This window comes from Miniopterus natalensis, chromosome 20, assembly GCF_054644295.1.
Source record: "Miniopterus natalensis isolate mMinNat1 chromosome 20, mMinNat1.hap1, whole genome shotgun sequence".
Taxonomy (NCBI): Eukaryota; Metazoa; Chordata; class Mammalia; order Chiroptera; family Miniopteridae; genus Miniopterus; species Miniopterus natalensis.
In genome coordinates, this window is record NC_142100.1 from 21,720,761 (window position 1) to 21,731,511 (window position 10,751).

At 54.4% G+C, this 10,751-nt stretch overlaps 1 protein-coding gene across 2 annotated transcripts in view; it reads left to right on the forward strand.

The window, feature by feature from the left end:
• KSR2 (kinase suppressor of ras 2) overlaps nt 1–6,820 on the forward strand; it is a 166,895-nt gene extending 160,075 nt beyond the window's left edge. For both annotated transcript variants that reach the window (XM_087828699.1, XM_087828698.1), the window contains exons 16-19: nt 448–581; nt 3,698–3,829; nt 4,918–5,047; nt 6,683–6,820. In XM_087828699.1, the coding sequence (XP_087684825.1) occupies nt 448–581; nt 3,698–3,829; nt 4,918–5,047; nt 6,683–6,820 (534 nt within the window). The remainder of the gene's footprint in view (nt 1–447; nt 582–3,697; nt 3,830–4,917; nt 5,048–6,682) is intronic.
• Nucleotides 6,821–10,751: the final 3,931 nt, after the last annotated feature.

The following is a 10,751-nucleotide window of genomic DNA, read 5'->3' on the forward strand; positions in this document are numbered from 1 at the left end:
TCTTTAGGAACGTGGTACCTTGGGCAGGGGCATGGGTTGAGTAGACATAAGGAGCAGGTCTCCTGCGAAGGAGTTTTTTTTCAAAGAGGAAGTGGGAGAAGACAGTTCATGGAATTCCTTTCTCTGGGGACCTCATCTCAGGCCTGTCCCCACCCTTTCCCTTCCTGAGAGATCTTCGTTTCTAACTTAGGAAGCAGAGGAGCTAGGTGGGATGGTTGTGCAGTGGTCTGAGGGTGGTGGCAGATTTATGTCCTGGGGACCCTGCCTGTTCCCCGCGTGCAGGCCTTTTCCCACCCCACCTGTACACTGTTGCATTTGGGCCCCGGCTCTACAACGGTCAGTGTGGTCCCATGGGAAAGCGAGACGTGTGAACCAAGAAGCCAAGCCAGGATGGCAGCGAGCGCTCAGGTTCTCCCTGACAACCCCCTGCCTCCTGGTTCCTTGCAGGGCATGGGCTACCTCCACGCCAAGGGAATCCTGCACAAGGACCTCAAGTCCAAGAACGTCTTCTACGACAACGGCAAAGTGGTGATCACAGACTTTGGGCTCTTCAGCATTTCGGGGGTGTTGCAGGCTGGCAGGTGAGAGGTGGTGGAAGGGCTCAGAGGCGTTCTTGATAGATGGCTATCGGGGATGGGGGAGTCATCCCAAATGGCCTTAGAGACCTAGACGTGGTGTTGGCCTTGAGGTCACCTCGCTGAGCAGCTCAGCAGCTGGGTGAGGATGCATTGCCCAAGCCCAGGTCATGCCCAGAGGCTCCGGGGGCCTGACTTGCAAATGGCACCTTCAAATCCTGCAAAGCCCCTGCCCTTGAGTTTCACTGGAGGACCCTTCCCTTACCCCAAGCACTCACCCAGAAGTGAGAATCACCCAGCAGCCTTACTCAAAGTTTTCTTATGAATCCATTCATTTTAGTGGGCCAAGAGTGTCGTTAAGAGCAAGGGGTTTAAAGTCAGACCCACCTGGGGCACAGCTTGCCTCAGTCACTTATTAACTGCGGCTTCACTCAAGTCTCGGAACTTTTCTGAGCTTCGGTTTCCTTGTGGACAAGAGAAGTGATGGATGGGGCTGCGCCGGCCTCCAGGGTCCGTCTGAGGATAAAATCCCGCAGCGCATCCAGCGCAGCGCCCGGGGCGCAGGAAACTCCACAAATAGTAGCTGCTGCTGAGTTGTAATTAGTATTAATTTGCATACACCTCCTCAATAGCGCACCGGAGAATCATTAACCGCCGTTAAGTAATTAACTCTCAGGCGCCTCTCGCCCTGGAGCGAGTTGACCAAGTGAAAAACAGCTTGATGCCAAATAAACAACCCATAAATCAGAAGGCCCGCCCCTTTGCGACTTTTAACTTGGAATGTGTGTGTGCGCGTACAGGCGTGCACACTCACACTCACACACACACACACACACACACACACACACACACACACACGTGCGCTCCCTTCAAACCCTGCGTGTCTTTTCTATCACGCCCCGTGTAACGAAGGGCAGCCTCACGGCTTCTCTCCTACTTCAGTTTCAGCTGCTTTGAGGGTAACTGATCTCTGCGCTACACCCCAAAGTGAATTCGAATTTTGTCCACGCCCCGTCATACCTTGAGTCTAAGTCCCCCCGTCGGAAATTGGGTGAAACCTGCTCTGGCGATTTCTGTGTGACGCAGAAACGCACAGCAGCTTACATTTCTTTGTCAGAGTTTACTCCGCTGCCCCAAATTCACCGCAGCCTCCAAACCCATCTACAGCATCTAAGATTAGAAAATAGGCAGAAAATGATCCAATAGATCCCTAAGTAGATCGGTGGAGAAAGACCTCGAGTCAGAACCCAGAAGCCGGGAGGGCTGGGCCCGGCAGGGTTCTTTCTTCCCTCGGTCTCCCCAGCAGCGCTTATTTCAAGGTTTGCTGCCTGGGGACCGGCACACTCCCCGTTGCCGTCGCCACAGCTCCTCTTTCTTGGATGACAGTCTTACTTTGGGCTCTTCTCTCAACTTTATTTCCGAGTCCTCAAGATTAAAAAATATATATATCCACAGGTAATAATTACGCCCACTAACTGTGCGGCCCTGGCAGCTGACACAGCGCTGCAACATGTGTGAAAGTTATGTACCCATTTTGCAGGTGGGAAAATAGAGACTCGGGCCTGCTCAAGGCCACAGAGCTAGTAAGCGGCAGATGGGTCCTTCAAGCCCTGTAGGTGTCCCCACTGGCCTGCCGACTCCAGGGCTTGCTGATGGATTCGAGACCTATATTTTTTTAGCAGACAATGTGGGCGAGTTCTATCCAATCTGCTGTGTAGGGCACAGGAGCAAGTCCCATGCCACTAATGGTGAAAAACTAAAATTTGGGCCATTATGTTTAAATCTGAACAGTGATTCTCAACCCAGGCTCTCCCACCCCCCAGGGACATTTGTGATGTCTGGAGACATTTTTAGTCGTCACAACAGGGGAGAGGAGGTGTTACTGGCATCTGGTGGGCAGAGGCCAGGGATGCTGCTAAACACCCTACAATGCGCAGAACAGCCCCGGCCCAAAGAATGATCCAGACCAAAGCCACAGCTCCATACTCCTGGAGCCTCCCTCCTTGGGATCTCCCCTCCCCCAGCGCGGTCAGCAAGATGACTTCAGGGAAAACATGAACAAACCTTTCCCATATTAATTTTAATGTGTAATTAAAAAGCGCTCGTTTCCACTTAAGGTCATGTTAAAAAGTAACCTATTAAAATATACGAGTGAAAAACCCCATTTGTAGTAAATAATAGTCTAGAGGGCCATTTTATCTAGAGTAAGCTCCCTCTTAACTTGGACACCTTCCCTTTTTATTTTTATTTTATTTTTTTTGTATGATGCTATGACCCTCTGCACTTTTCCTGTTTAATTCATCTGTCACCGCCTTCCCCTACCAGACGCCAGGCTCCGGGAGGGCCTGGTCCCTGCTGGCCTAGTTCACGGCCGCGCTCCTGGCGCGAGAACAGAGCCTGGGTGTCGTCGTAGGTGCCCCGTAAATACAGCCGATCCTCATCGGTCACAGATTCCATCTTTGTGAATTCGCCCACTCAGATTCCTTGGTAACCCCCGCGTCAGAGTTCACGACGCCTTCGCAGTCACTCACGGGCGTGCACAGGGTGGGGAAACGTGGGCCGCCTGACGCCCATGTTCCCAGCTGAGGCTGAACAAGGGGCCGCTCATCCCTCCTGTGACCAGGGGATGGAGACGGGGGTGGGGGTGCCGCGCCAGGCAGGGCAAGAAGCCCCAGCGCTGGGGCCAGCTGGCACCTGGTGGTGGGGCAGCCTCGGACAAGACACTCACACTTCTGAGCCTCACCTTCTCGTGCAAAGTAAAGAAGACAGAACGGACTAGGATGAGTTGTGCTGGGGGTTTCCGATGATGTGAGAGGCGTGTGCACGCTCACACGGGTGTCCCTCGGGAGCAACGCTTCTGTACAGGGCAGGGCTACCAGGAGTGAGGGGCATCGGCTGTATGTATGGGAGGGGCTGCCTCAGAGGCGAAGGGACCCCGGGATGATGTGGGCGTTGCGTGTCTCTCTCCAGACCAGCCTTCCCTGCACCTCCCCCTGGGTCTCGGCCTCAAGGACAAGATGCGAGAAAGCCAGCAGAGATGGTCCGGGGACTCGGGGTCAGTGCTGGGGGGCTGATCCACCCCGGGGGCTGTGACCCGGGACTCATGCTGTGCTTCGCTTCAGGCGAGAGGACAAGCTACGCATCCAGAATGGCTGGCTGTGCCACCTGGCGCCGGAGATCATCCGCCAGCTGTCCCCCGACACAGAAGAGGACAAGCTCCCCTTCTCCAAGTACTCGGATGTCTTTGCCCTTGGGTAGGTGGCCCACCCTGGCCTTCGAGAGCCCCAGCCCTGGCAGAGGCGCACTTCCCAGCGTCCCTTCAGTGCTTTTGGAAGGGACCGGGCACCTGTCTGTGGGGGCAAAGGTGGCTGGATTTCTGAGTGACACTGCGGGGATCTGACTGCAGAAGAAAGGGTGACCCTAGCAAATCTTCGTGCCTGGTTTCTAACTGGTTATGGGGCATGGCAAGCTACCTGACTCATTCATTCATTCATTCTCTTATGCATTCATTCATGCACTTATTCATTCATTCATTCATTCATTCATGCAGTAGCTATTTACTGGACGCCTACTATTAACAAATTATCTAAAACTTAGCGGCGTAAAACAACATTTATTATCTCAAATTCCTGTGATCAGGAATTGGGGAGGGTCTTAGCTGAGTGGTGGGAGCTGGCTCACCATTCTCAGGAGTTGCAGTCAGGATGTTGGCCGGGGCTGCAGTTTACTGAAGGCTCGATGGGCTGAGGATCTCCTTCCAAAGCGGCCCCCACACGTGGCTGTTGGCACATTGGGATTCTCAGTGTCTGTTACTTGGACCCCATTAGAGACTGTCATTATCCATGATTCGTTTATGCCCCAGTGTTTATCTAGTTAGATACTGTTATCTGAAACCAAATTGCAGTAATTAAGTTGGTATATTTTCATATAAATTTAGCAAAAGAAAGAAGAATGTAATTAACTAAATGTACCAAAAGTTTTAATGAGGCGTTTATTCCTGACACCGTTGAAATGATTTTTGTGTCCCTAATTATCCCTTACAGTGGTTTCCTAGAATTGTGTCAGGTCAGAGGTTATAGCCACACGCTATTAAACTACTCAGCTTCTAGGTTTTGATTCAGGTTAACTGAGGCACCAGAGGAGGTACCTTGGGATAAGCCTGACTTCTAAGACATCAAGGACGTGTTCAGTACATCCCAGGTAGAAACACACCAACCCTGTGAGGAAAGAAGTAGGGAACAGACCGATCAGCCAGCAGCCTGGCGGGGTGGGTGGGTGGGTGCCGGTGAGGGGATACGAGTGACATATCACACCAACACCCTTCAACGACATCTGCCTACAGAACAATCTGGTATGAACTCCACGCCAGGGAGTGGCCTTTCAAGACCCAACCAGCAGAAGCAATAATCTGGCAAATGGGCACAGGCATGAAACCCAACCTCAGCCAGATCGGCATGGGAAAAGAAATCTCGGTAAGTCCGGGATAGTGCCAGGTCCAGGGGACGAGGGGAGCAGTAGACACTGTCCCAGGCCTTTTTTCCCTCTATGTGTTAAGGTCTCAAGTGCTTTCCCAAAGGGTAATGGAACAAGCACGCCCACAGCCTTGTCTTGTAAGGATTTGGAGCTTTGAAGGCAAAAGCTCGGAACTATGCCTGCAATTCAGGTTCCTACCATCAGTGGACGCAGTAGCACTCGGCCAGGTGTTTCCCAGCCATGGACTGCTGCTGAGTCAAGTAGAACCATTCATTAAAATATCACTGGTATTAACAATTGCAATTTTATTTGCATCTACATAAAAAAATTAAGGCCTTATCCAACTCAGAACAAGATATACGGAAACAGAGAAGCCCGAGTATAAATTAATAAACATCCTCTAAAACATAACACAAAGAGTCCCCTGTTTTGATCAGAGACAGATGAGTCAGGGAGTAATTGTCTAGAATATTCCTGCCTGTGAGTTTCCTTTCTTAGGTGAGAAGATTACTAAAAGTCATTTTCCCTTCTATGACTTTGAAGAGCACTTATGGTATTGGGATGTGGAGAGAGGCCTCAGAATTCCCTTTTCTCCCTCCCTGTTAAGAAATATGCTCAGAAACTTCTTGAGAAGCATTTTATTGATCTCAGTGTATCCCAGGCCTTCTAGAATAGGGCTTACCTAGTCTGCTATATGGCCTAGAAAGCGGATGAGTAGAAGGATGGATGGATGGATGGATGGATAGACGATGGATGAAAAATGCATGAATTTAGACGGATAGAATTTAGATCCATAATGGATGGATGAATGACAGGTGGTTGGATGGGTGGGTGGGTAGATGATAAATGCATGAATTTAGACGGATAGAATTTAGATCCATAATGGATGGATGAATGATGGGTGGTTGGATGGTTGGATGTGTGGGTGGGTGGATGATAAATGCATGAATTTAGATGGATAAATGGGTATATGAAGGATGGAAGGAAGGAAGGAAGGAGGGAAGGAAGGAAGGAAGGAAGGAAGGAAGGAAGGAAGGAAGGAAGGAAGGAAGGAAGGAAGGAAGCCAGCTGTCCGCTCCCTTCTCGGCTTGACAAGCCAGGCCGGCTAAGTCACAGGCTCGGCTTCTCCCAGCCCACGTGGGGTGTGGGTCTGCGCCAGGGGGGTGACTGCCTGCCAGGCTGCCCATCCTTCAGATCAAAAGGAGACCATGAGCCTCACTGAGGATTAGACCTAGGAACATTCTGGAATCCCACATTCCACCTTGGAGCTTTCCTAGGGGCAGACCCAGCAGGCAGGCATGTTATTCTACCAGTGAGGGAAGCAAAGCACATGATGTGTGGGGGGGCCTGTCCTGCCTGAGAATGGATAATATAATAATATAATAAATATAATATAATATTACATATTGTCATGGTTAATAATTAGAACATGCTAGTTTCCTGTGCATTGTCATATCCGTGTGATGATGGATGGATGGATGGATGGATGGATGGATGGATGGATGGATGGATGGATGTTGGAGAACTGTGGAAGTGGGACTAATGAGTAGACAAATGGACAGATCCAATGAGGTTCTAAGGAGTAATCACGACATCACCATTTATGTTCAGTCACCACCTATTGTTTCTTTTAGGACATTCTTCTCTTCTGCTGGGCCTTTGAGCAAGAGGAGAGACCTACCTTCACCAAGCTCATGGACATGCTGGAGAAACTGCCAAAGCGAAACCGCCGCCTGTCTCACCCGGGCCATTTCTGGAAGTCTGCAGAGTAGGTTTCTCCCTCAGCCCCTGTCCCCGCCACCCAGGTCCTCTGGCCTTTGTCACCTTTTGCTCCCCTCCCCAACTCCTCCGCCAACCTTCTCCTTTCCACGCACCCACCTCCGTCCCCCAGCCACGACCCTTCCCTGCCAGGTTTCTGTCGGGATTCTGCTCTGGGATTTGGGCCCGAGCACCTGCCACGTGGCTACCTTGCTACCTCATTGCCTAATTCCCCCTGGTGAAGGCTGATGCCCACCGAGCGGAGCATCCCATGGTGAGGTGGTGCCCTGAACCCACCTAGCCCATATGTCAGGGGCTCCGTGCACCCCTCCACAAGGCCTAGCTTTCGGGAAATCTTCCCTCAAGCCAGCAGCCTGTCTCCATCGTGGCAGCTGTCAGCTTCCAGCGTTGTCTGTTGCACAAAAACAAGGGCAGGGAAGGTTACCAGCTACTCCCTACCGGGAGGCTCCGGGCCACTCCCCTCCCCCTTATTCCTGGCTGGGGCTCAGTGGCTCTGTCTGAGACTATACATGTGTCATCTCTCTGGGGACCTCCTCATGGAGTGGTCAGTGCTAGAGTCCTTCCCGAAGTGCCTGAGTCAGCAGGGGTTTGGGGGAGGGCTTGTTAAACTTGGCCCAGGATCTGAGTCCTGTCCAGGGCTTTGTAATTTGCAGAGGAGACCCACCAAGAGGCCTCAGCAGCAGCTGGCATGTCCCAAGGATGCGAACGGCCAACTCAAAACTCATCTCTGGGGTCTCAGGTTTGCCTCTCTAGCAGGCTGGTATCCCTGCACCACAGGGCCCCAACCTAGCCCACACACCAGGTGACCATCGTTAGTCCGGGGGCCACATGCTCCAGTGGAAAGAGTTCCAGGTTCGGATCTTGACCCTGCTGCCTCCTGGCTGTGCACCATTGGGCAAAACACTTAACCTCTCTGAGCCTCAGTTTTCTCATCTATTAAACGGGTACGAGGTACCTATCTTGCAGGCTATTCTCAGATTTAAATGAGATCAAGAATTGAGGCACTTGGCACAGAGCCTGGCACATAGCAGGACCTCAAAAAAGAGAGGCCCCTTCCACGTTTCCCTGTAGAGGATGGGAACAGCTCATCTCAAACCACCTGGCCCTCCGAGAGGATGCTAGTTTACAAAAGACGGCATTGTTGTGTCCGTGTGACATCTCGCCACTCTCTCCCCTCTCTCCCCTCTCTCCCCGCTCCAGGCTGTGACCTTTGGACAAAGGGATGGCCACAGCTCCCGAGCCACCTCTCCTTCCCTGCTCTGTCCTCTGCTAGCTCCGGAGGCCAGAGGCTCACCGTCAGAGGGGACAGACCCCGGCCGGCCTGGGAGCACTGCACGACTAAGCTCAGTGGCTTTCCTGTACCCCAGACCTGTGACCTTTTGCCCGGGAAGGGTTGGGGACCCCTGAGCTGGGACTTCATGGGACCAGCCAGGGAGACGCGGAGCTGCTGAGAAGGCGTGGGGCGGGTCAGAGAGGAGGGCTGCAAACCCAACGCGGAGGCCGGGCTGCGGGCGCCGGGCCGGGGCCACGGGAGCAGCTCGCGGGACCGGGCGCGGCACCTGTGCGCACAGTGTGTCTCCGAGCGCGACGCCGTCCCCTCTCTGTGCCCCTTGATGAGCAAGAGCGAGGCTGCCTCGGCTCCAGGGCGCAGCCTCGGCTGCTCTGGTCTCCGTGCGGTGGGTCCCAGCTGCGCTCTCAGGGAACACGGTTGGGGACGCGGAGCTGAGCGCCAACGAAGCCGAGGCTCGGGGGCCAAGACCTGGGCAGAGGGACTGAGCCGTCTCTGTAAACACCTGATCTCAGAGGCCCCACCCCAAGCCTGCGGTGGTTTGTGGCCCCTCCTCACACGGCTCCGAGGTGCAGCCAAACACCCTTGCATGTCTCTGAGCTCTGGGTCTCTCTGGGCTCAGGTTCCCCGACCTTCTACTCCTGTTCTGTGAGAGCATCGTCCCTGTGCCCCAACCCTGCCCCTGCCCTTTGGAAAGCACAGTGGCTCCCTAGCCAGGATGACGTCTGGGGCTCCTTCTAGCTCCCCTTCATCCGCGACACCCCCTGAAGCCTGGGCCCTGAGAACTGGGGCTCTGGGGAAGGGGGTTCAAGGACGTCCTTTCCCCTTCCCTCTGCTTTGGCACTTAAACCAGCTAAGGTTGTCGACCACAGTGACAGATGCGGGTTCCTGGGATGCGCGTGTGTTGGGCCCTGGGGCTACACACAGCATCCCGTTTGCAAAGGGTTTCCTCTCCCCTTCACCCTGAAAAAGTGCCGCTGGGACGGCGGGGAGAGAGGCTGTTTGCAGAGGTTCTGTCTGGTGCTGAGGCCCGGGGTGGCTTCCCCGTTAGAGGTCTGTTCTGTCTGCTCAGTGCCCCCGTGCTCTGTCTCCCGCCTCATGCCCACCTGGGCCAGTGGCCTTTCCCCTCCCCCTACCTTGGGGTCAAGAGTTCTTGCCACAGGAAGGGTGCTGGGGGCAGGCCATGTGTGCAGAGTGGGAGGGATGTCCCACATCTCGTAAGGGCAGGTCTTACATTCCCGAAGCCCTGGACACGGTTCATCTGATCTGGCATTAAAGGGGAGCCTGTCCCCCAGGCGGGCAGCAGGCGGCATGCCCAGGGGGGCCCACGGCCCGACTGAACTTCCTGGGCACTGCCCAGCTTGCGTTTCTCCGGGCTGCCACCTTATCCAGACGCCTCCCTTCCAGAGAGGGGAGTCCCACTTCAGACACCCTACCCGAGCTCAGACCCGACACCCAGCCAGGTGAGGGGAGGCGTCTCCCCCACCTTGGGGGCCAAGCCTCCTTCCAGGCCAGGAAAAGTGATGAGACTGGTCATGCTTCCCGAGACCCCAAGCGAGGGAACCCCGTGCCTCCCCGAGAACCTTCCCGATTCCCTGCCCAGCACTCCCACCTGTGCGAGCCCAGAGGCTGAGGCCCCCCGTGGGCTCTTCGTAAGTGGATGTACCTCTTGCGAGGACTGACTTCTGTAACTCGGTGGCTCTTGGCTCAACACTTGTGTGTCTTGGAGGCATTTTACACACGTTTGCACAAGGCCCAGCCTCTCCGGTGTTGCGAGGGGCAGCTCTTAGCAGCAGCTGCCACTGTGTCCAAACAGTCACAGGCTGACCAACCCCAGGCCGGAGCCTCCTGAGGCTCTGCCCAGTGGCCTGAAGGCCTGGAACCCGCCCACAACACCTGGGTCTGTGGACTGCAGTCTTTTTCACGGACATTTGTGCTGGGAAAAGAAACAAAGAAGGGAGAAGCAGGGGTGTCCAGCCACCCCGAAGCGGGAGTGCCCCGAAGCGTGGCCTGCTCCATCTCGCCTCTTGTTTTCATCGCTGGGGCACCCAGAGCCCTGGGCAGGGCCCAGCAGGGTCCCCAAAGGCTGCTTTACCCATCCAGTCACAAGAATCTGCTTGAGGTTGAGGACAGGGCCTGAGGGACCCAGGGAGGAACCCCAGCCTTCTCTGCACCCTTGAAACTTCTTTGCTTTACCCAACAGGATTCCTTGGATCCATCCCTGGGGCCCATATCAGCTGCTCTTTACTTTTCCCTCCTGGGCCACATCCTTGCTTTGTCCCCAGCTTCCTCTGTCTCGGAGCAGCCAGCCTGCACCGGGCATCCAGCCCTTCCCCCCCCCTCCTCCGGCAGCGCCACCCTGAATTGTTCAGAGGCGAGTGCTCACGGTCAGACGTTTCCATCCAGGAAGAACCAAGTCTCTGCTTTCCCTGCCGACCTCAACCTTTATTCCCTGGGAAAGGGCTGGGAGGAGGTCCCTTTCATTAAGGGGGGGCAGTATTTAGACTTTTACATCATGGTTGCCTGTGACTTCTGCTATAGAACTCACACAGCGAAGATCGTGTGTGTGTGTGTGTGCGCGCGTGTGCATGTATGTGCGCTCCCGTGTATACTTGTCCCATCACAGCTGTGCACAG